This window comes from Chaetodon auriga, chromosome 20 (genome assembly GCF_051107435.1).
Source record: "Chaetodon auriga isolate fChaAug3 chromosome 20, fChaAug3.hap1, whole genome shotgun sequence".
NCBI lineage: Eukaryota > Metazoa > Chordata > Actinopteri > Chaetodontiformes > Chaetodontidae > Chaetodon > Chaetodon auriga.
Genome location: NC_135093.1, coordinates 10,966,521 through 10,990,184, shown reverse-complemented (window position 1 = coordinate 10,990,184; position 23,664 = coordinate 10,966,521). Strand labels below are relative to the sequence as shown.

Sequence of the window (23,664 nt, the reverse complement as noted above, 5' to 3'; positions counted from 1 at the left end):
AAAGCTTTGTAGTTGAGTTGAAAACTTTATTTTTTGGTCATTGTTGTTTTAAGATTTTTTTTGTCTTGTCCATTTTTTTTATTAATTATATTTTCCTACAGGAGAGAAGAAGGGCAAAAGGGCGGTTTTAACTACTGGATTGAGTTAAAAAAAAAAAAAAAAAAGAAAAGAAAAAAATTATTTGCTAAAAATCTCCCTCCTTTTCAAATCGCACTGTTCATGCTGTATTCATGAGAGTTACAGCAACAGTCTGCTTCCCGTTTGTGTCATGGTACATACAAAATCCCACAAGGCTAAAAACACACTGCTAGAAGATAAAGTGTCTGCTGCTGTTTCTCATCCGCGTCTTTTCCTCTCTGACCGGTCCGCCCAGCAAGGTGCCTCGTGTCTCTGAAAGGGGAAGAAGTTGGAGCAGGATGGCAGCGGGGGTTGGACGCTGCTGCTGTTGTCTGCCACCATCATCATTAGCATTAAAAAGGTCCTCCTTGTCTGGGGCTGACACCGAGGTTTGTACCGATGAACAAAACAGCAGAAGCATAAGGTGCCGTGAGACTCTTTGTCCTCTCCTCCGTACGATCCTGTCCGTTTGTTTTTTGAGTCGCATTCAGTCTGGGCCTCACATCCAGCAGGTGGTGGGGATGTTGGGGCTCATTCCTGGGAACAGTTTTGGAGGTAAGGTGGGGAGGGGGGCAGATGGGGTTTAGTTTCCAGGCGGATGGAAGGGAGCAGGGTGTGTTTGTACCTGCATTGCTGTGGAAAGGAAACAAACAAAAAAAAAAAAACACAACAGAATCTGTAAATGCTACTCTTCACCCCACAGACACTCTGAATCACCGTTACTTGGCGCCATGTCTTGTACCTTGTGGATGTCCTATGTAAAAGTGTTGGTGTGCTCCTTGCTGAGGTCCGTGCTGGGGGTGCTGGGGCACTGAGCCGGGGCCCTGCTGAGGGGGCGGCTGCAACATTACTAACTGGGGCTGACCGTGTCCCCCTGAGTGGTGGGGACCCGACATGGCTCCCTGTACGTGGGCCTGCAGGGACAGGAGAGCGACAAATCATATTTATAGCTTCCCAAATGAGGCAACACTTGCAAAAATGACCACATTGTCATGCTAAATTTGTGTCGCATTCAACAAATATTCATTTGCAGTGACGCATGAGAAGGAACAGTAGTAACTACGCTGCAGAAAAAGCAACAGCAGATCCATACCTGTGCTATCTGTCCCAGGGGATACGTTGGTGGGATGCCCTGGTGACTGTGGATGCTGTAGCCCTGAATGGGGTAAGAGCCCTGTGGAGACGTGTGGCCTGGTGGCATGTTGGGTGGGGTGGGTGCTGACAGGGGACCTGAGTGGTACAAGGACTGGGGCTGTGGGCCTGACTGGGCGTTCTGAAAGGAGAGATCACGACATCGAAACATTAGTCATTAGTAGTAGTTCATCTAGAGTCTAGACTCAAGCAGTCCTGTACGGGGGTATCTCACCTGTCCAGGGCTAGGTGCAGCGTGCTGGGGAGGGGGCTGGTTTCCTGTTGGGGTACTGGAGGGCTGGGGCTGATGAACTGCACCCGAGTGATGAGAGAAGGACTGTGGAGCTATACAGAAAAAGACAAGTCAAGATACTGTTTTGTATTGTATTACTGTCAAAATACTGAGACTCTTAATGGAAATATGGAATTTACTAATAGGGATTTGCTTCCCATCAATAACTAACCGTAGATGCCTTGCTGTGGTCCCTGAGGTCCGTCCCCCTGTGCAGGGAACTGGGGGCCTCCTGGAGGTCCCAGGGCTTGTGGGTGGGGACCCCCACCTTGACCTATCATCCTGGCTCCACCCTGCAGCATGGAGTACATCGGCTGGAGAGGGGCAGAGATTAAGCATTTTTTAAATGTACTAAAATGTTTAGACATGGATGCAACATATAGCTGGGAGCTTTTCAGGCGTTATTAACCTCTGTTGAATAAATAAGCTCTCAGAATCAGATAATCCCCCCAATAGTTACATTTACTGAAATGTTTCTGCAAACACCCTGCCGACCACTTAAAAACTGAATTATTAAAGGGGTTAGAGGGCAGATGTTCTACCTGTCCAGGGTAGGGCGTCATGGCCTGGATGACCTGCTGCTGGCCATACTGCTGTGGGTTGTACTGAAGGTAAGACTGAGGGTAGGGGGACGCTACCAATGGGGCCCCAGCTGCCGACGCAGCAGCTTGTAACATGGGAGGTGCCGAGGTACCGTGATCAGACCGCTGAGCCACGACTGAGCCTGGTGGAGGCAAAGAATTATCAGGACAAACACAGATTTTGTTAAGTCACTGCATGGTGACTGTTCTGGTGTGTCACAACTTACAGCAATCTGGTACCTTGTAGTATGACCACTGATTAAAACATAATTTAAGGTTAAACTGAAAGGTGCCAATGTCAGCACTGCGCTCTGCGAAGTGGATTACAAGCCTTTAACGAGAGCTAACCAGACATTCATTTTAAAAGCAGTTTAAAATGGAAACAACAAATTAAAACCACACACATAAGAGACACTGGAGAGAACAAAACGCTGCATTTACCTTTGGTCCTGGGGTATTTTCCCTGGCTGACTGTAGACATGGTGTATTGGTACATTGGTGGGGGCTGAAAGACCGAAAAGTCCAGTAGATCAACACAAGACAAAGCTGAAATGATTAGCTGATCAAAACAAAACTAACTGGCATATATTTTAATCTTCAATTAATTTCTTGTCATATGATAAAGCAAAATGCTCAAAAATCTCTGATCACAGATTTTTGGGGTAATAAAGTCAGTATCTGGATTTCTTCCAAACATTCTGCACAAACAAACACAGCTGCTCGTGTTAAAGTTTCTCATGTACCTGCACAGAGTGGATCTGTGACACATAGGAGAGGTAGGGGGTGTTGTAGAGTGGCCCCTGTCCGCCTGGGTGCTGAAGGACCACTGGGCTGGGAGGAGTTGGCCGAGGTGGGGTGGGTGCAGTGCTGGGCTTTGTCTGTATGATAACAACCAGAGGCAAATTAATCTGGATGTCTCTCAGGCTACCGTGAAAGTTTCCGTCCATTTTACAATTTCCTCCATGTTTTTACAATAAGTGAAAAAATTCCATTCAACTTAGCTCGACCTTAATACACTCGCTGATCTAAACACCACATTGCTAACCTATCCCGAGGGGAAACTGTTGCACAGCAGTTTCAGTGCAAAGTAGGAAAGAGTGCAAACATTTAATATTAATAAGGTGTATTTCAAGGATTCAGCAGGAACAAACTGGCTTACCATGGGCATTTGAGGTTTGATCGGGTTGAACTCTTTAGCGTTGGGGTTTAAGGTTGATTTCTTTACTTGGCTAGAAGATATGAAAAAAGAAATGTTTACAATGAGATGGACGAACAACATCAAGTTGTTTGGAATGAGAAATTTCTGCATCTCGTTATCCCGCATCCTTTTTGAAACTCACTCTGCCACGCCCTCTGTCCGCTCCGTCGTCTCAGACCTGCCCTCCTCACCTCCAGGGGTCCTGGCTGGCTGCGGGGCAGCAGGTGAATGCCTGTCTGAAACGGGTGCAGCGGTGGCTGTTGTGGCACCGGGTGTAGTTGTGGTGTCCTTGGTGGGGTCCTCAGCTGGGGCTGGTGAAGGCTGAGGTTGAGGCTGGGAGGGACTGGGAGCTGGAGGCTGAGGTTTGGGCTCTGAAGCGGGGTGAGCGTCTGACGGCGAGGGTTTGGCTGCGCTGGGTGGGGGGGCCTCGCTGACCGCCGGTGGGGTGGCTGCTGCTGGGGAGCTGGGAGAGCTTGAGCTGCCTCCGCTCGCCTGGAGCTGGAAAGAGAGAGGAAGGTAAGGATCGAGCCCACGGGAGAGAAGCAAAAAGGGATGAAGATGACGAAAGAGAGAGGAAGGAATGAAGGTTAAGCAAACAGATAAATGCAATTAAATGGACACTCTAAAGTCTTAATTAGACCTTTTTTTTTTAGCTTTTGATCTGGGGAATAATACATTGTTCAGAAATCTTAAGATACCACATCTAACAGGCGGCCAACAGCCACTGGGCAAATGTCCTTGAGAAGCAGAGAAAAAAATCCAATTAAAAAAGCTATACTGATTTATTAAACGATCAGATTTGTAATTATATCACACCCAAGCAATTTTCAGAAACAACTTATGCTTCAGTAAATATGCTGCACAAACAGTTGCACCAGTAAGCATTAAAAAGAGAGTGACACCTTCAGGAGTATACCGCCCTGACTGATCCTCACAGGTCCCAGTAGCTGCTATTCATGGTGGTATGTGAAACATATTAATGGTCAGAACCAAGTGAGTAAGCTGCAAGTGATTTTTTTGGAAGTCATCTAACATCAGTCATGTCTCAAGTCGCAGCCTCTTGATTGGTCACAGATTTTCTCATTTCACGCTTCACGGAAAGGCAAATGAACTCTTACCCTAAATTCCTTGCCAAATTTCCGGAGCTCCTCGATCTGCGACCTTTGCTGAACTGAGGGAGCTGGTGGAGGAGGAAGGAGACAAAGGTTAATGAAAACGCGAAAGTATGAAACCCACTAACTCAGTGCATGCTGTCAAAAATGCACAGGGCATGCAATTAGGTACAAGTAGACAGTATGTCCTCTGATGTATGTGTCCAAAATTAAGACTTATTTGCAGTCTTGCACACACCTTTACTCGTCTTGCTTTCCTCTGTGCTGCTGGGGCTCTCGGCTGAGCGTTCTTTTGCAGCTGCTCCAAGGATCTCATTCACTGTCAGGATGAGACAAACGGCAAAAACTAATTATTCGTAGCGCTTCATTAGATTTCACCTTCAATACCTGTCGCTACAAGGTGGTTGTCTCATCGAGGCAGATGAAGCTCATGTCATTACAGAAAAAATAGTTTTGACTTTGATTTCTAACCTTAACGATGCAAAAAGAAAAAAGGAGGCAATAAGTGAGACAGTACCATCAACAGGGAAGAGAGGGGCAGGGCCAGACGTCTTCTGAGCAGGTAGGGAGACAGACGATGTGTCCAAATAAGGCGTGTCCTGGGAAGAGCCTGATTTAGGAGAGCGAGTAGCTGCGAGGACAGGACAGGGAAACTAAGTTTTAGGCAAAGCCTGCCAGTAAAACAGAAGAGGATTTTGTAAGAGCAGTTACTGAATGTACCTGTGGACTGAGCGTGTGAGGTTGCAGCGCGGACTGTTCTGCTCGACTGTGGAGGTCTTTGGGCTTTAGGAGATGTTCTGGCAGAGACTGAAAAGCACAAAAAAATCTCCTTACAGTTTTTCACAAATACAGATGCAGTTAAAACACTTTCTGACACAAGTTCACACACTTACCTCCATTAACAGGCCTGCCAGCTTCAGAGAGCGAGTGCGGGAGTGAGTGGGAATGGGGGACTGTGTGTCCGTGTGAGGCGGGGGGGCTGGCAGGGGATTGGGCAGCGGATACTGAGGCTGGGGTGGGTGCTGGTCCTCCTGGAGAGGCAGGTGTGTATGGGCTCGCCGGGCCAGAGCCCGGGCCTGGGCTCGGGCTCCCCTGCGGGTGGTGGGGGGCGTAGGCCCCACCTCGACCTGACAGAGGGCTGTTTCTCTCAGAGGGGGAGACGCCAGGCTGGGGCCCAGCAGCAGAGGGCAGTGGGGGTCTGGGGGAAGAGGAGGATGGAGGGGTGGAGCGATAACCTCCACTTAGACGGTTGTGGGATGGAGGCCCACCAGGACCTCTCTCAGCTCGCTCCCGGTTCATCTCTCTCTGGCGTTGTGGTAATGGAATGTACTTGCCCTCTCTGAAAGAGGAAGGGGACACATCATCATCATCATCATCTCATTGTCATTATCACACAGGGGCAACACATATGTGATACAGGAAATACTATACAATCTAAAAGCACTGGTGCACAGAAACATGATGAAAACCAATGAGTTGCTTTTACCTCGGAAACAGCAGCTGAGAAAACAATCTCACCTCAAAGTCTATTTAGTCGCTGCTCTGGAGCTTCTGATCGTATCACATGATCTCCCTCAGCAGGTGGAGGCTAACTACATGAACTGATTGCATGGTGGGATTGAAACCTCCCGAACAGCCACAAAATTAGTTTGATTTGTCTACTGCTATTTCCAAAGTCAAGAATTTAAAGCCAAAATTGCGGAGAAGTCTCTAGAGTCTCCAGAAAATTTAAAACCTCCACGATTCCAAGACAACTGGGCAGATGTGTGTTAACAATCAAACGCTGCAGAACAGCTACTGGATGAACCCTTGGGCAAAACTGTTTGTCAACTATCACACCATCATGACTGACTGGGACACTCGCACAGAACAGTCTGCTGTGAAAAAGGCCTATTGATTATGAAGACTACTATCGGCATGCTCAACAACAAGCAGCCCCTCTCACCTATTGCTGGCTCCAGGGCTGTCTCGGCCCCTTTCGCGCTCTCTGTCGCGGGGGCTCTCACGGCCCCTCTCACGATCGCCGCCGTCCCGCGCCACAGCACTGAACTTGTCCTCCTCGCTTTTGCCCTCATCATTTTCCAGGCTGACGCGATGGCGATACTGGGGGCTAGACTCAATCTCACTGGCCAGGCGGGCGGCGCGTGCCTCCCTCTGCCGGAAGACCTCAGAGTTGCCCTTTTCCAGTGGAACACTGGACAGGACAGAGGAGCGACAAACAAACAAAGTCAGCTGTTTAAAGTAAGTTGTTCCCTTCTCTCGTACTGACTGCTGAGATCAGCAGGACTGGTACAGTTTTTGGTTTGGGGAAAACCATTAACCTGCTGGTCAACAATGACACAATTGACAGTACTGTATTTTAAGGACCAAAATACAGTTTCTCAAGACAACGAATACATATAGAAACTTACGTATACATGGAAAGGCTGGAATCATATGTTGACGTGACTCCGTATTTAACTTCGTTGAAACGGAACATCTCATTGGCATCCCAGCCGTTGGACTGAGGAAAAACAAAAAATAAGGAAATCAACGGTGTGGGGAAAAAAAGTCAGTACTTTACAGTGATGCTTAATTAGTAGAACAGATAAAAAAGATTGATTTATTGTAGCATTTCATTAGAAGTTTGTTTCAAAAGGTTGAGTGTGAATAATTAACTAAATAACAGACGTATGTATTACTGAGGATGCATATTATTGTGCGATTTCTGTAGTCAAAGGGCATTTATTTCATTAGATGATTAGTTGGGTGTTTCTGTGTGTGTAAACGAGACAGGGCAACTCACTGCATCGTTGTCCAGATCGTAATTCTCCCCATTGCTGTCTCCTCCCTCCCATCTCTGCAAAACCTTTTCCTTGTGTTCTCCATTGACGCGGCTGGAGCTGATGGCTGTGTCTGTGAAGGTGTCTAAAACAAAGGACAAAAAAAATAGATGAGACATTCTTAAATTGTTACCTTTGCCAATATTTGTCTGCAGCCTACATTTGGTTCTGATTCACACTGTTAATTACATAATACTATGTCACAATTTGCTTTATTTTAACCATATTGCAGAAAACAGAAGCCTGGACTTTTAAAACAGTCAGCTCAAATACTTTAATCCTTGTTACATGAGTCGTGCACTTGGTCATCATTTACAGCACATGAAAAACCATTTAGCACAAATCAATACGCTTTGCATGAACACAACCTAATGCTTCACACAAAGCCTTCTTCCTTTTATCAGGAGGCCCCAGGCATGTTTGTTTGTACCTCTGGTAGCATAGTTGAGGTCAACGTCTCTGCAGATCATAGTCACCAGGTCTGAGGGGCTGAAGATCATAGTGTCAGTGATGTCCTCCCTCCGTGGTGGAGCTGATGTCGAGCCCTCCTCCTCGCTGCATTTGTGTACAGCATCCACAGCCAACTCACACTAAGGACCAAACGTTACGAAGGCATCAGAAATTTGAGAAATGTGTGAAATTGCAGAGCAGAAAATAAATGACTAAAGAAAAGGCTATGTTTTTCCCTTGACAGGGGTTTACCATTATAGTGACAGGATTACTTGCAGTGCTTCATTAAACTGGCTAAGGGAAAGTGCATGCCTGTGTGCTCAACACGGGCTTCTTACCCGAGAACTTAGAGTCTTGAATATGCCTTCAAATACACTGCCATTCTTCACTCTTATGTCACAGGTGGAGCCCTGAAAGAGAAAGACAAAGATTTTGTTAACTACCTTATGTAATCAGAAAAGTAAGTTAGAAATTGTTATTTAGATCAGGGATACATGGAATACCATTTGTTGATTAATTATACATATTTTGTTCACTATATCAGTACACCCACTGTGCATAATTAATATTAAAGGTAGCTACAGGATGTACAGCCTCTTCACAACCAAAATATGTGCCTGTTTTTCGCAGTGAAATGGAAAAAGATTGTCCAGCAACCTTCTACTAGGTACCATAATGCTTCAATACCTGCGATAGACACAGCAAATTATGAACAAGTAGCTTTACAGTTGGTAAATTACATATTATCTTGAACTATTATGGGGCATGTCAAAGGGGGTGATGCAAGCTATTCATTTTCTAATAATCATCCTGGTCCGAGAAGACCATGGATAACAAGCCAAATGACTTACCACAACAGCTGTGAGGAAATGAAGCATTCTGGCATTGTTGTACACACCCTCAAACACCTGCAGATGGGAAAAGGTATAAAGCATCCATCAAGTGAGGCTTGACATAAAAACTCCATTGCATAGTGATATATTTAAAGAAACATGCTTCGATACTTATTAGGAAATCTATTCCCAGAGCAAGGGAACACTATGGTGAGGAGCTCATTCACATCGACTGTTGTCACACATTCATTCCTGGTTGTCAGACTGAATTCAACTGTGGTTTCATGGACACAGTAAGTTTCTACACAATGGGTTTTACCTCACCGATGTTTGTAAGCACAGGAGTAAAACATCCTTATGTTTTAAATCAAAATCACACGGGAAACGCACATAATACTGATTTCCCATCTACATTTTCATATCTTGGATGATGGATTAGGACTTTAAAATAAGACGCATCGTCAGTATTGCCCTTCATTTTTTAGCAAAATGCTGTGTGTTGACTTTCTGCCCAACTTGTTGGGATCAGGATACTCACTGGAGATGACTGGAATGTTGGCTTTGCAGAAGTTCGATTCCTGTGGAAAAACAGCACACTTACAACATGTTTGACAGCTTACAAGCAAAAGGAGTGTCACTTGTTTTCAAAGCCTGCCAAGGCAGTATCGCATTCCACCTTGCACATATACAACATGACTACTTGAGGAGCTGGCAATCTTACTTATAACCCAGACAAGTTCCAAAATCAACAAGCCTCCTGCATTGAAATTGTCTATCTACTACTTACTCCTACTGTCGAATCACCTGTTATGGATTTATATTTTACAGATAGTGTCAGCCTTTCTTGTGTTCACCTGTAACCTTCCACACTGGCATCTGAACACTGTTTTCAAAGAGGTAAGGTGTAGTATTACCTTCAATTTTAAGCAAACTTCAATGTTGGTTAGTATCTCAAAATCATATTTAAGCTGACCTGAAATGAATCACATATTTGATCCTCTTCAACAAAGAAAAGGGACAGCTCCGTCATTATAATGACAACATTTTAGACGAAAAACGGAAACGTGGTTTAGATCTATACTTTCATATTCATACATTCAATAAAAGGATTGAGATCAATCTAGATACGAAATGCACAATCCATAAAGAGCGCTTACATAAGATCGTATCATTGCTAGTCGCATTCACGGTTACAAAACAAAAGACTGAAACAAGACTTCAGTAAACACACTCATCTCAGAGACTTGGGCCACACATGCCTTCATGTTGAACACATAATCTCGGTACTAATTACAACGTTTCGACATCAGGCTTTCTTAGATACAAGGACGTGTTGTTGTAAGTCTCATATTTTTCAAACATCAACGTCCCTTCTCAGGGACTGACAGGCCAGATAAACTTTGTATCGCTTGTATGCTGATTTGCTACTCCTTGCTTTCCCCAAACTTAGACCCACCTCACATAGTTGTCTTCGGTTCAAGTTCAGGATTCTGATTGGCCTACAACCACTGTCAATTTAATATAGACTAATCTTATTGGTCTGGAGAAAGTCTCTATTTCCGAGACACACCCACTGAGCACACAGCGCTTTAACCGGTAGGCCTCCGAGTCACAGGACAATCCCCGGACTGTCCTGACAGAAACCCCCCAACCCGCTTACCTCCCGGCCGGTGTCCTGTTGCCACTGTTGATGCCGCTGACTGGGGAAGACATACCACCGGGGCCCGAGGTTCCGTTCGACGCTTTTCTCCCGCCTGAGCCGGTTTGCTGCTGTTGTTTCAGCATTGCGAAGCACAAGGCTTAGACAGTACCAAGTGTAAGCTAACTTAGTAACACTGATACCTCTCGATGTGAAGTTGCTTTGAAAGCGAACAACCTTTAGCAATTTCACCTGTAACACGGACAGCAGAGCCGGTGTAACCTCACTAAGACCGGCTATTGTAGCTAATCTTGCTAAATGAATACCAGTCGCTTGTGGCCTAAAATGTAAAAGCAAAACACCTTATTATTTTAAGTAAATGTGACATATAACTTAACAAATGTCCCTCAACTATCTACTTTGTAACCGCAGTGGTTGTGTCAAAGCAAGCGACTAAAAAAAATTACACGAGTTTCCGTATAATTATTTAGCAATTGCTAGCTGAGTTAGCATTAGCTTTGATCCTCAAGCTCACTTCGGGCGCTTTCCCTCCGGGATTTACTTTCTTCTCTCTGTCGCGTCGCCTTAACTCCGGCACCGCTGACCCCTCCGTTAAAAAATAAGGTCTTAAGCGTTACTGTCAGTTGCCTTAGAGAAGTCTGATTTTTCAGGTTTCTTACTGAAAACCTGCTGCGGTCGGTCAACACCACCTCTCGGTAGGTTCACTTGACTCAATCCGCGCGCGGCTGACTGGAAACCGGCTGGAAGGGGGAGGGGGCGTTGACGTGCGCGTGCGCCTTTGACCTACTAGCGAGCGCGCGTACGTGGAGAGAAGTGTGCACTGAATCGATATTTAATCGATCCTGATTGATCTGTGATATAAACAAGAATGGATGGTTTCTACTGTACACGTGGCAGTCAGTACACAAACGATCAATATTGTTTTGTTTACGTCATATCACCTTGACATGTATGACTTCCCCTTCACTTTCCACCTTTTCATCTGTATGTTAGTGTTGATTGCTTTATTTTTTCATTTAATGGACACATTCATCTACAACTTAGAAAGACAGCTAATGCTGAGGCAAACCGAATTCACCTAGCTTAACTTTGTCAGTGCGTCTGTACATCAGTTATTACGACTGTAAGCTGCAAACAGCATGGCGGCCTCCATGAACGGCGTTTGTGTTACATAGCGGCAGTTTTGTAATGTTACCAAGCATCTTGATCTTTCTGAACTCAAGCTCCTCTGTCAGCAACCTTGAAATTAAACAAAAGTCGTCACCTGCCGAAACTGTAAGTAGATTTTTTAACACTTAAGGTGATTTATATGTTGCGATGACCCTTCACATGCGGTCAAAGAAGTGTTCTGTTCCCATTTAGAGTAAAATGGGGAACGACCTCACAACAACTATAACCTGTTGTGGACTTTGTAAATTAAGTAAATCAGCGCCCTAAAACATATACAGAAATGATTTGTTCTAAATTTCGTGGTTTCAGAGTGCTGTTCCACGGAAATCTGTGTTTTAAGACTGAAGGCTCTGACACTGATGTGCGAAACAACAGCGGCTAGAATAGACTTGAATTCATGTAAACTGCAGTGGATTTTTATTCGATTAATAACATCAAGAACATTAATGTGAAAATGCTGGCAGTAATTTTGATAACCTAATTAAAAGGGCACTTCAGCAGTTTTGCAGTGTCATAGAGTTGAGGTTTTAGATAGAGCATCAGGGCTTTTAGACTTTTAGATCATACTGAGGCTCAAACTTCAGAAAGATTCAAGCCTACATTTCCCATGATGCAACCAGTAGCATCACTCTGTAGCCTCCTGATGACATCACGCTCCCTTTAAGAAGCTCATCTTGTCCACATTTCTGACTGTGTGACCCTCCCTCTGCAGGTGCGCGTCTCACATGTTGTCAAAGAAGCTTCCCCCCCTGCAGAGTTTCCTGGTGCTGGTCTCCAGACGGGCCAGTCACCTTGCCCGACAGAACTATGATGTCATTGTTGTGGGTGGGGGTCATGCGGGGACCGAGGCCGCGGCCGCGGCAGCCAGAGTGGGAGCCGAGACACTCCTGGTCTCACAGAAAATACACACCATCGGTAAGAGGAAGGGTTTCATTAAAGAGTTTGACCATCTCGATAAAACCGGGGTTTGGATTGTTCAATTTGATTGAGAACTTTTTTTCTTCCCAGGTGCCCTGTCCTGTAACCCGTCTCTGGGAGGAGTAGGGAAGGGCCAGCTCGTGAAAGAGGTCGATGCTCTGGATGGGCTGTGTGGCCGAGCAGGAGACTGGGCGGGGATCCATTTCTCCATCCTGAATCGCAGTAAAGGCCCCGCTGTGTGGGGCCCGAGGGCCCAGCTGGACCGCCAGCGCTACCGCGAATTTATCCAGGTACACAGATGTAAAAGAGGGTTGCATTTTCTGTGATTTCATGTCTGTGAGTTAATTCAAAAAATGTAATTGACTATGTCTCCACCTGCTGTTGCTCTTTCAGTCCGAGCTGCTGTCCACTCCGAGGCTGACGGTGTTGGAGGGCTCGGTGGAGGAGCTGCTGGTCACTGAACCAAACCCAGAGGAGCCTGGACGCCATAAAGTCACTGGGATACGTTTGGGTAGGGGAGCAAATGAGAGCGATTTTCCAAGTTTTATCTCTATATCCTACTATTATGATTAAGATTTAAATGAAACTTTGAAGGCAAGAAGTTCGTATAAATCATGGTTAGTTTGTCTTTTTATTCAGTGTAGTAGGAAACCAACCTGTGCACACTGTATAATGAATGTACTATCACTGTGGTCAGCAGAGTAAAATGTGTCCTTCCTAAATTCTAAATATCACACAGATGTTTCTGATATAAATCGGTCTTTGCAGGAAAAAGTAGTCTGTTAGTTAATGATTTTGCACTTCTTTCGATGTCTTCTCAGCGAATGAAAGCCACCCGATCTCTGCCAGCTCCGTGGTTCTCACTACTGGTACTTTCTTGTCCGGCTCCCTCTTCATGGGCCAAACCACGTCCCCAGGGGGTCGGATTGGAGATGCCCCGTCGAGCGCTGGGCTGTCCCAGACGCTGAGGGAGAGGCTGGGGCTGCGGATAGGCAGGCTGAGGACCGGTACCCCTCCCAGGATCGTGAAGGATTCAGTAGACCTCTCCCTGGCTAACGTTCACCCCGCAGACAGCAACCCAACTCCGTTCAGCTTCCTCAACACACACACACGCTGCAAGGTAAATGCTCTTTCCAAGTACTTATTTTTATTCATTAATTCATAGTTTAGTCTATAAAATGTTATGACAGATCAATTTCTAACTCTGAAAGCAGCAAATCTTTATATTTCAGAAGCAGTAACCTACGTTAAGTAATGTTACTTGACACGTGACAAAGGATTAAGCAAATATAAAAATTTGTCATTTTGATGTTTTGTTGCTGCCGAATTGATTAACAAGAGTTTTTTCAGCACTGTTCTTAAGGGAAAAGACTCATAGTATCAGTTATATAAACTCTAAGGATTATTTCTAATATGCTACTTAATAAATCCTTTATTTTGAAACACTTCTGAAGCCTGAGGAGCAGCTTCCTTGCTACCTGACCCACACTACCCCTGGTGTAGAGAGAGTGGTGAGGGAGAGTCTTCATCTCAACTGTCACATACAGCAGGACACCAAGGGCCCCAGGTACACACACGCACACACACACACAAATGTCATTGCACACAGTGTGTTCTGAAAGTCAGCTGTAACGACTCGCCTCGTCTCTCACAGGTACTGCCCCTCCATTGAGTCGCGAGTGCTTCGCTTTCCAGGCCGAAAGCACCAGGTGTGGCTGGAGCCCGAGGGGTTGACCTCTGACCTTTTGTACCCTCAGGGGCTGTCCATGACCATGCCCCCTGACGTGCAGCTCCGCCTCATCCGAGAAATCCCCGCCATGCACAGAGCGGAGATCCACACACCTGGTGCACCACCAGACTCCAGTTTGATTACCTTCAGTTCATGGATCTGACAGTGCAGTGTTGTCTGAATGTTTCTCATCTTTGGGGGCTTTTCCAGGTTATGGTGTGCAGTATGACTTTGTGTGTCCCACTCAGCTGAGCCATGCCCTCCAGGTGAAGCACACCCAAGGGCTTTTTCTGGCCGGTCAGATCAACGGAACAACAGGGTACGAGGAGGCTGCTGCACAGGTAGTACTATATTTAGCGATTAGTGTGGGTCATAAACCAAAAAATCATTCACACAAGTGCTCATTTGCATAACTAATGACACTCGTGTAGCAAGTAAGAGAGAAAACAGGGACCAATTAGACCTGAGGAATCATATTGTTACTGCAGGGCCTGTGGGCGGGGGTGAACGCTGCCCGCTCGGCACTCTCCATGCCCGCCGTGGCGTTGTCTCGGACAGAGAGCTACATTGGGGTTCTCATCGATGATCTGGTGAGTCGAGGCGTCACAGAGCCCTACCGCATGTTCACCAGCCGGGCTGAGTTTCGAGCCTCCCTGAGGCCGGACAACGCTGACCTCCGCCTCACTCTGAAAGGTAGGCGCGCTGTCGGGAACTTAAATTAGCGGAGGGAAATAAAAGATCAGCTGTGCCTCTACTTTGGTTGGTGTGCATGCATTGTTATAGAGATTTAAAGTAGCTCCTGAAAGCAACTAATTCCTTAAAATATCAACACATTTTACCAATACTGCCAAATACAGGATGCCCTATGTCCAGTATCATTATAGTATATTATAGCTTCCACTATTTCCTGTTTTTACTGACTTAATGCAATCCAATAATGCAATTTTAACCTGTTTTTTTTCATTGAAATATAATCAGTTTCTTGCTGTTTGGTTTCGCTATAACAACATTCTGATGCCACTAGAAAAATACTTCAGTATACAGTCAGTTCTAATCATTTGCACTTTAGATGTAACATTACTTAAGCACAGTATACAGTAAATTAATATTGAAAATTAAATTGATGGGAGTCATGAGGGGTCTCATGAGCCCCCTATCCATTTGTGCCTTTTAGTTTTACTCTCCTCTTATAAACACTTTGCTCTGTCAGGGTTTGAGGAGGTGGGATGTGTGTCCTCCTTACGCTACCAGGAGGCTGTGAGAGTCAGAGACAGTCTGCAGGACGCACTGGCAGCCCTTCAGGCTCTCACTCTGTCGTCCCACAGCTGGAAAAAAAAGCTGCCCGACGTCCGTATAAGCGAGGCCAAGCTCGCCGTACTGACGTGAGTGGCAAATGCTTTGTCTCAAGATACCGTCAAAATTGTAATCTGAGGTCGACTTGTGGTCCTGACTGTTGCTCTTTCTCCAGCGGTATGGATATGCTGCAGTACAACGACGTGTCCTTTGAAAAGCTGGTGTCTGCTTTCCCAGAGCTCCTTTCTCCTTACATGGAATTCTCCCAAAGACTCAAGATAGAGGGTAATTCTGATTGTTGGCTCAGTTATCCCTCTGCATTGTTTCCAAATGCAGCTTTGGTATTGTGTTCTTTTCAGCTGCCATTACATAGTTCATTCTCTTGATAAAAACATTTCTCGTTACTCAGCTGTGTACAGGCCTCACTGTGACCTACAGAGGAAAGAGATCGCAAGAATTCAGAAGGAGGAGAGCATGTCTCTCCCTCAGGACATGGACTATTTGTCTCTGCCAGTGTCACTGTCAAACGAAGCCAGGGAGATTTTGGACAGAGTTCGACCCAGCACTGTGAGTCTGCCAGTAATGTTTTGTTCTCCTCCATAAAAACAAATATGCAACTAATACCATGCTTTATCCCTCAGCTGGGTGCTGCTACACGCTTGCAAGGTATCACTCCAGCTGCAATTGTCAATCTGCTCCGCTACGTGCACCACACCAGACAAAACGAGAGGCGAATGCGCAGAAAACAGTCAGACCAAAAGGAGAAAAGCGAAGAGGAGCCGTGTGCAAGAAAAACACCTGTGCTTCAGTGAAATGCTGACTCGCAAAATGTCTTGTAAAAAATGTATTTATTTCTGAAAATGTACAAAAGAATAAAATATGGTGTTTAAAAATGTTTCATAAACATCTATTTTCTCAAGCCAAGAAGCCCTGGAAACATCAAAGGTGCTCTAACTGCTCTACTGTCAGCCATCCAACTACCTCGTGAAGAATTCTAATCCTGTTAGTAACATTACTGTGAACAGCATTAAACTCCACGTGACCTTCTCAGTGCCGTTAATAACAATGTGCCCGTCCAGCTCAGCTGTGCCTCGAGTGAAGAAACCAAATGGAAACTTCCACCTAGGCTGAGGCAAGCCCCTGGGGGGTTCTGGGTAAACTGTAGTGTCGACAAACGTCACTTCGGTGGTTAGGACGATAGAGGACAATGTAGGACACTGAAAGAAACGATGAGAGGAGATTGATTGGACGTTTTTCATACAGGTGAAACTACATGTGTTGGACAGAGAAGAAGAATATTTGATGCAGGCCTCATGATGAAAGAGTATATGCTTACCTTGACATTTTGACACTGGAAAAGGTATTTGGCTCCCAGGATGTAGTTCTGTGGAAGGTCTAACGGACCCTGGCGAGCCCACAGCACTCGGATGGAGAGAGAGTTCGGGAGGATGCAGCCTGATTCACATGTTTCCTGAGAAAGAACAAAATAAATGACTGTGAACAGGAGGGAGAGAGCACCGGTCTTTTAACATAACCAAATCCAAGACAGCAGAGCCAAACAATGCAGGAAAGAACTTCATTTGTCATCAAATCTAATCATCTTCAAGTCCTACTGTGCATATCAGTAACTGAGTAAAATCCAAAATCATTAACATTCAAAAATACTAAAGATTGCAGATTCAGCTGTACCTGCAGGCTTACAGGACACTCCTGGGTGATGACTCTCGTCCAGTCTGGTTGGGAGCCAAAGTTCATAGCTATCACATCAGGAGTAGCGAGTCCTTGCAAGATCCCATAAACCTGGGAACGCAGCTCTGAACAGTCACTAGATTGGGAACTAAACAGCACAGAGAGGGAAAGGAAGCACACAGGTTCAACATGACACCACGGCTCATCATCAGCTAAACATCAGTTAAAACTAGAGGTAAAGTTTAGTCTCACCTGAATGTGCAGCCAGTGATGGCATTGTGTGCGAAGAGGATGGGGGCCCGTCTGCTGGGCTCAGAGGAACACTCCCCACTCTGCGACACCCCCAGTGTGGTCAGCTAACTCGCTGTCAAGGAACCGTGACGCAAGAGTGAATCAAAGCTAGCTGTATAAATGACAACACAACTAAAAGAAGTTCCTGTTTGTGAGGATACAGGATTCACTTCTCCATCAAAGCGACCAATGACAGGAGATCCTGCTCTCAATCCGACTGCAGGGATCAGTCCTCCCGGAGTGGTGCTGGGTGTTGCTAGCTAGAAGACAGAGATGATATTAATTTGAGTGTTTGAATCTGTTGCTAATTTAAAGATGAAATGTGTGGCTGTAAAAGGCGACCTGGAACTGTAAGGAGTGCGTCTGCAACAGCAACTGATTTGGATCCACATCAGCTAAGACCACATTCACGGTTGCATACGAGAGTTCGCCTCTGCCTGTGTATCCTATGACAAACTCCACCTGTGGGAGAATCAGGAAAAGGAGGACTTGAGTTTCACAACTTTGTGATTTAGGGAACAACGGAGGGAGGAAAAAAATCTGAATTTTAATCTATTCACCTTTTTCACCACATTGACACAGGAGTTGTTTTGTTTGCTTGGTGCAGGCCAGTCAGTCAGCGGAGTAACAGGGATCTAAAACAAGAGTTAGTACAGCTCCTTACTTTGGATTTAAATTGCATTAACTGTTTGGCAAAAGGGATTTATTTACTCAAGAGGCCAAGAGCGGATGACACCTGGCACTTACATCTTTTTCTACAGATAGTTTTTCATGTTGTAGATACAGTTTAAGGGATGTCATCTCATTGTAAGACTTGTTCTTAGTAAGTTTATTTGCCTGATATGCTGGAGAAAACTGCTGCGTTGACCAATCAACTTGTGCAGAGGCATGTTCTGCTAATGACACGTATGGATTTGAGTTGTATGGCTTACCAGAAAGTCTGACACTTGCGCCGTCTCAACAACTGGAATCTGAAATCAAAAATACTGACGTTATTCCATCTGCTGCGAGATTCTCACCAGTAATTAGCTGCATAAAAGCATTTTGTGCAGGCAGACTCGCTGACCTTGATCAGACTCAGGTCAGAGTAGTAAGAGCGGGCGTTGATATTTGGATCTGTGGTGCATGATTGAGGAGTTAACATGCGAGTGCAAGACACAGACGCAGACCTCAAGAACTCTGGAAGCAGAAGAAAACAGAAGGTGTTTAGAACAAAAGAGTTACAGTGGTCAATATGGTTGTGATATACAAGGGATAATATACTATTTTCAAAGAAACACAGCAAACAAATCCACTTTGACCATGGTCATCGTTTGAGAAAATCTTACAATCAATAAAACACTGCAGTGAGTGTACTTCAGGGACTGTTGGTAATTCTTAAGGGAGATCAAGGGGGGTCTTCTGCCAAAATAGGATTTTAAACTGAGTGAGTGACATGAGAAAGAATGCTTATTCTGACAGGAGGAAGTCCCTGGAACAAACCTTGCCTGCAGGTCTTTCTTTTTGTTTTTGATTTGATATGAACTCACTTGCAGGGTTGAGGTTGACACAGAATGCAGCAGCAGCTCCTGGAGAGGGCTGACGAAGGAGACTCCGCACAGATGAGCTGGAGAAATATGTCTGGATGACATCATCCACCTACAAAAATTAAGAGTCTTACATGCATTTCATTTATTAAAAATACACTCTCCAAGTTTTAGTACAGTGTAGCACCCTAAAATCTCAAAGGTGCATTACTAAAAATACACCGAAAAACACCAAATCTGCTTACCCTGTAGAAATCTCTGCTGTGCCTGCTGCTTGTGGGTGCTGGTGGTGAGAAGTGGTACGAGTCCCCTAAAGCCGGATCCTGAGGTAGAGCTGGGAGGGACTGTGGTGCATTATCTGTCGGGAAAGGTTTAACAAGAATTAAGATTTTTAACAGCATTAGTGGAGGATACTTACATGTCACAGTGTTTCCCCTGGTGATAACAACGACGACTGTCAATTAATTTAAACAGTGTTTTTTAAAAAATATTTTCTTATTGCTTCTTTGTACCTTCAGGCTGGACACAAAACAAGGAGTCAGTCACAGTAACAAGAGACGACTCCACGTTGGCCCTGAACATTAGCCATTTCTCAATGCAAACTCCTGATCTGTAAAACAAGAGTTGAAACTCTTTTAAATGCTAGAAATGTGCACTCCATGAGCTATATTTTTGCAGCATGTGCAAGAGACTTACATGGCTTTCTGTGGACATCCGATGAAGACTGTGCTCAAGTTCGCAATCCCACAATCAATTGTGTCGCAACAGCAGCCAATGTCGCAGAAATCAGGGGTTAAATCACAGAGGCAACCTGGATAACAGACAGAAATGACTTGTGTTGGTCACCACTACTTGATTTTTCCTTAAAATGATGTAAAATCACCAAAACACATAATGTTAGGGTTTGGCAGCCATAGATAGACAAAATTATATTACAAGGACAAATCGGGTCTAGCTTCCATAATCAATTTGACGAATCGTGTAGCACCTGACAAACAAAACACTGCTGCAGAGTGGATGGAGGTTGATGGACTGAGAGTTTCAGTTTAGGAGGCAACTTCCAATAGCTTGAAAAAGAACAAGAGGCAGGAGTTAGTTACCGTCTGAAGTCACCACAGGCTGGACGGTGGTTGCAGAGGGCGCTTCACTGACCACAGTGGGCACTTCAGACGCAGTCAGCGTCGTGATTATCGTGGAGTCCCGAGTGACCGCCTCAGTGGTGCCGACACTGGCGGAGCCCACGGCCTCTGTACCGCCCGGAGCAGGGGTTGCTGAGCTGAAAGGCTCCCCATTGGTAGGGCTGATGTTATCGGTTGAAGTAACCCCCGATTCTGTGGCTGCGTTTGCTGAACGTCCACACACGACGATAAATATCTTAACTAAACGACACCACTGGCGGAAATTCATTTCGTCAGAGACATGATGCTGTCAACGGTGCGAAGCCTAGCTAGCTAGCTAACGTTAATCACACTAGCTACACAGATGGCAACTTGACAGTTAGCTGGAATTATCCCGTTTACGTCGCTTCTTATAACTCAAAACGCATGAATGAATCCAGTAAAATAAACCAACAACGTCAAAAGTGAATAAGCAATTCAGAAAGTGTTTTCCACGGAGGCATTACTCTTTACATGCTATTCATTTTCACACCGACGACCAAGCTTCTTGTTACTAAGGAAGTCGTCGCGGCGACTTCCGTTTCTATGATAAAGCTACCGTAAAACTTATAAAAGAGAAGAAAGCCGTTTTTTTTCTCAAACTTCTTAAATTTGTGTACTCAGTTGGCCCACCAGAATCAGAAACAGGGGAGGAAATTGAGCAACCACACAAAATAAGACAATGGAGAGGGCAAATAAATAAAATAAAGATGCTGAAGAGGTCAGGTAGCACATCTGATTTTTATGTCCACCAGCTTTTGCTTAAACTCCTGAGATATTTTGTGCCTCTCAACCCACATGCATCTTCCAATAAGGTCTGACATGCCAGACCATATAAATCCAGATCCTGCGGTGGGTGAGCTGGATCCATTAACCCATAAACATTTCCCTCAGCATCAAAATGCCTGGTGTACTTCTCCACCCTTTATTTCTCCACAGAAAATAGTCAGCTGTTCAATTATTCACTGAATAGCTGCCGCAAATGAAACTTGCTGTTCTGTTCCTGGACTCTGATTACTATGTGTATTTTCACCAAGGGTGACCTCATTGTTTCAACCCTCTCGGTATGTACATATCCATTTACTCACATTTATGTCTTAGTTCTTAATCTCCTGAAGAAAATGGTTCCCACAGGAGTCATCAAGTTTCACACAACGCCAATGACAAACATCTCATCGGATTACCTGTGGTCTGTATTGTTTGCTAATCCACAAACATCCACAAGGTGATGCGAGGAGAGTATAAGTGGATTGAATTACGTTCGGAATGTAATTTTGCTTTTAGTCAACTGATAATTACGATGCATATAAAGCTTCTAGCAGGCGATGACAATATGATTAAATACATTAATTCCTTGATTTAACTGTTTGTATGCCTCCATGCTGGCGACAGCTGTGGCCAGAGCCAGGATGTGTTCAGGTTGTCTGTATGTGTGCGTATGTGCAGATGTTCACTTGGACTCAAGGATGAATTCATAAGATTTTGACGGTTAAAGCTAATTAGGACAAAATTTCACACAAATGTGAAAAAAGTGATGGTATTTTATGTCCAAAAGGTCAGAGGTCAACTTCACTCTGACATCATAATGTTCTGTAAAAACAATTTTCTGGCCATTATTCAACACCATAATCAGGAACAGAAGGTGAGACTGTGACCAAGTTTCACATTTGGTCACACTAATCTCAGGTGCTCACCTTCTGTGCTGCTGGGCTGAAGACGTGTGTGAAGCACACACATTTTAAAGTTTGTAGTTCTTTGTAGCAGCATCCATATTTGAAGCACTGTAGTTCACCACAAACTCATTGGTTTTGCTGATACTGAGCTTCAGGTGATCGTTGTTGCACCATGTGATAAAGCTCTCCATCAGTCCTCTGTCCTCCTCTAAGTGAAGACAGCATGTTTGTCACTGGAAGTTATTCACTGGAATCATACATGTCAATATAACAATAACTTCCATTTTGCCAAAGCAGTACACTTAGTACCTTTATTAAATTCTTCACTACAAATATGATGAGTCTGGACAAACATGGATGGAACCCACAGCTTGATTGGTTGGTGACGCATACAACTGTGAGGCAGTAATTCTGGTTAGTCATGAGATACTTAGTATGCCTCAGTGGCCGTGATGAGATTAGCAGCACCCTGCAAGGCTGCAGACTGCAGTGAATACCAATCAGAGGTGAACCAAATGTTCTTTGAGGGTCACAGCACACAACAAGAATTTGACTTATATTCTTTGATTTTGTTCTGTGTCATTTATGAAGTGAGCCATATTTCCATTCAAATGATGTTGCTTTTTTCCAGTTTAGAGAACTGGGCTCGCATTTATCGAACTGTCACTCCTTCTCACAAACTTTCTAATAACTTGACGATGCTATAAAATCAAAGAAACTTCAAGTGTAAATAATAAGCCAAAATAACCCTATTATGAATTCTACATTTAACTTTTGTTAGACCTTCCCTGCAAGTTAAACGCCCTCATCTTTTGCACTTCATGCTCACATTTCATGATGGAGGTTTCCTGCCAAAAATTTTTTTCCCTTCTGCTTCTGCAGATTTTACAGTTGTATGTGCTCAAACAAATGCACTCTGACCTTATTCACTGTTACTCTCTATGTTAAATGGACTCCACTGTTGTTTTATTGTTTGATTAATCATTTGACTGCTGTTTCACTTGCAGATATGTTTGCTGTGGTGGAACTTTACACAAGACAAGGCAAAACTCTGAGCTCCCAGATGTGACCATGTGAAACTGCATAGATTTAGTGGGGTTGAGCAAACAGGCAGCTTTTATTGACTTAACCCAGATAAAGTCAACAGGTTGTGAAAAATGTTTGTCCTTCAGCTACACAAGAAACTATTTATTGGAATCCTTGAGTCATCAAATTCATGATTTTGTATGAGTGCATATATTTAGATTTATTCCAATGTCTCTTTGACTCTCTGAAGATACTAACTTTTGTCACTCAGTGAAGATTACACGGTTTCCTGGAAGGAAAAACTCATCATGACTCTGCAATACACAAGAAAGGAGGTGGGTGCAGTACCATGTCTGCTTTTATTGTTCACTTATGTCTTTGTGCTGTTGTATATGGAACCCAACGAGATCAATATTAATATTTATTATAAAATGCCCCCTTTCAAAAGTTCACTTGTTATGTCAGTGATGCCTCTCACCTTTCAGGCAATCACATTGCAAGTTTAACAGATTACTCAATTTGTGTGGTGTCAGAAAATGGCCTTTTTCTTAATTCAGTTCTGATTAAAGGAGAGTGGAGCAACAACCTATTCTGTGAGCAAGTACCAAGATTGTATGCGTTCAGAGTAAAAGGGGATGAAATATTGGGTTGAAGTATCTCTTTTAAAGCTTTATAAGTACACTGTATGCATTTTCCTGACAAGACCGTCTTTCACCTCTTCATTTAATACCATTTAGTTGCTGCTCTGTCTGCTGTGATTGCCTACACAGTGTTTTAGCAAACCTTCATGCACATGGGGGCAATTATTAAGCCTGTAATCTAAATCTAAATCTACATTTCAATGTTTCAGGTTGCTTTCATTTCCATATACTTTATATATAGTAATGAATTTCAGTGGGTTTCCACACATTTAGATACTCAAAAGCAGTCTTTTGAATTCTAAACAGGACTCTGTCTGTTGTTAAATGTTTCAGGCGACCGTCGAGCTGAGCTTAT

The 23,664-nt window shown here is 44.3% G+C and overlaps 3 protein-coding genes across 4 annotated transcripts; 1 reads left to right on the top strand and 2 right to left on the bottom strand.

The window, feature by feature from the left end:
- Window positions 1-8: 8 nt before the first annotated feature.
- Window positions 9-10,321, bottom strand: LOC143338655 (ataxin-2-like protein). Its single transcript, XM_076759218.1, has 23 exons — window positions 10,197-10,321; window positions 9,075-9,114; window positions 8,555-8,611; window positions 8,042-8,113; window positions 7,684-7,843; window positions 7,217-7,338; window positions 6,843-6,934; window positions 6,377-6,625; window positions 5,325-5,770; window positions 5,152-5,238; window positions 4,949-5,062; window positions 4,670-4,750; window positions 4,438-4,499; window positions 3,462-3,817; window positions 3,281-3,350; window positions 2,865-2,999; window positions 2,563-2,626; window positions 2,083-2,264; window positions 1,713-1,854; window positions 1,484-1,593; window positions 1,211-1,390; window positions 860-1,031; window positions 9-750 (listed from the first exon to the last, which is right to left on the bottom strand). The coding sequence occupies exons 1-23, from the start codon at window positions 10,319-10,321 to the stop codon at window positions 701-703; spliced, it is 3,168 nt and encodes a 1,055-aa protein (XP_076615333.1). The 3' UTR covers window positions 9-700.
- Window positions 10,247-16,201, top strand: mto1 (mitochondrial tRNA translation optimization 1). 2 transcript variants are annotated; one of them, XM_076759226.1, is made up of 13 exons: window positions 10,247-10,352; window positions 12,079-12,281; window positions 12,375-12,574; window positions 12,678-12,795; window positions 13,106-13,404; window positions 13,739-13,851; window positions 13,939-14,129; window positions 14,224-14,354; window positions 14,502-14,706; window positions 15,224-15,395; window positions 15,482-15,591; window positions 15,716-15,873; window positions 15,948-16,201. In XM_076759226.1, exons 2-13 carry the CDS (start codon window positions 12,092-12,094, stop codon window positions 16,116-16,118), a joined length of 2,058 nt encoding a protein of 685 aa, XP_076615341.1. In that variant the 5' UTR covers window positions 10,247-10,352; window positions 12,079-12,091; the 3' UTR covers window positions 16,119-16,201. The 2 variants fall into 2 exon arrangements, with proteins under 2 accessions (XP_076615341.1, XP_076615340.1); XM_076759225.1 differs by lacking the exon at window positions 10,247-10,352 and adding an exon at window positions 11,311-11,471.
- A 74-nt stretch (window positions 16,202-16,275) lies between these two features.
- On the bottom strand, window positions 16,276-20,487 carry LOC143338664 (tectonic-3-like). Its single transcript, XM_076759230.1, has 14 exons — window positions 19,913-20,487; window positions 19,509-19,623; window positions 19,325-19,422; window positions 19,058-19,170; window positions 18,816-18,924; window positions 18,353-18,465; window positions 18,219-18,257; window positions 17,847-17,921; window positions 17,629-17,748; window positions 17,448-17,546; window positions 17,248-17,351; window positions 16,996-17,143; window positions 16,643-16,777; window positions 16,276-16,523 (listed from the first exon to the last, which is right to left on the bottom strand). Exons 1-14 carry the CDS (start codon window positions 20,217-20,219, stop codon window positions 16,284-16,286), a joined length of 1,815 nt encoding a protein of 604 aa, XP_076615345.1. The 5' UTR covers window positions 20,220-20,487; the 3' UTR covers window positions 16,276-16,283.
- Between the last annotated feature and the right edge of the window lie 3,177 nt (window positions 20,488-23,664).

Bases quoted from the DNA above. Each gene is read 5' to 3' on its own strand.
- LOC143338655 (XM_076759218.1), bottom strand. From the start codon at position 10,321: ATGCTGAAACAACAGCAGCAAACCGGCTCAGGCGGGAGAAAAGCGTCG. The intron at 7,844-8,041 runs GTAAGAAGCCCG...TTTGGTCCTTAG, and splicing joins TCAAGACTCTAAGTTCTCGG to TGTGAGTTGGCTGTGGATGC. The intron at 7,339-7,683 runs GTACAAACAAAC...CCTTTGTTTTAG, and splicing joins CCTCAACTATGCTACCAGAG to ACACCTTCACAGACACAGCC.
- mto1 (XM_076759226.1), top strand. From the start codon at position 12,092: ATGTTGTCAAAGAAGCTTCCCCCCCTGCAGAGTTTCCTGGTGCTGGTC. The intron at 14,707-15,223 runs GTAGGCGCGCTG...TTGCTCTGTCAG, and splicing joins CCTCCGCCTCACTCTGAAAG to GGTTTGAGGAGGTGGGATGT. The intron at 15,874-15,947 runs GTGAGTCTGCCA...TTTATCCCTCAG, and splicing joins ACAGAGTTCGACCCAGCACT to CTGGGTGCTGCTACACGCTT.
- LOC143338664 (XM_076759230.1), bottom strand. From the start codon at position 20,219: ATGAATTTCCGCCAGTGGTGTCGTTTAGTTAAGATATTTATCGTCGTG. The intron at 19,423-19,508 runs GTAAGTCTCTTG...CTTGTTTTACAG, and splicing joins GGATGTCCACAGAAAGCCAT to ATCAGGAGTTTGCATTGAGA. The intron at 16,778-16,995 runs GTACAGCTGAAT...GTTCTTTCTCAG, and splicing joins AGTGTCCTGTAAGCCTGCAG to GAAACATGTGAATCAGGCTG.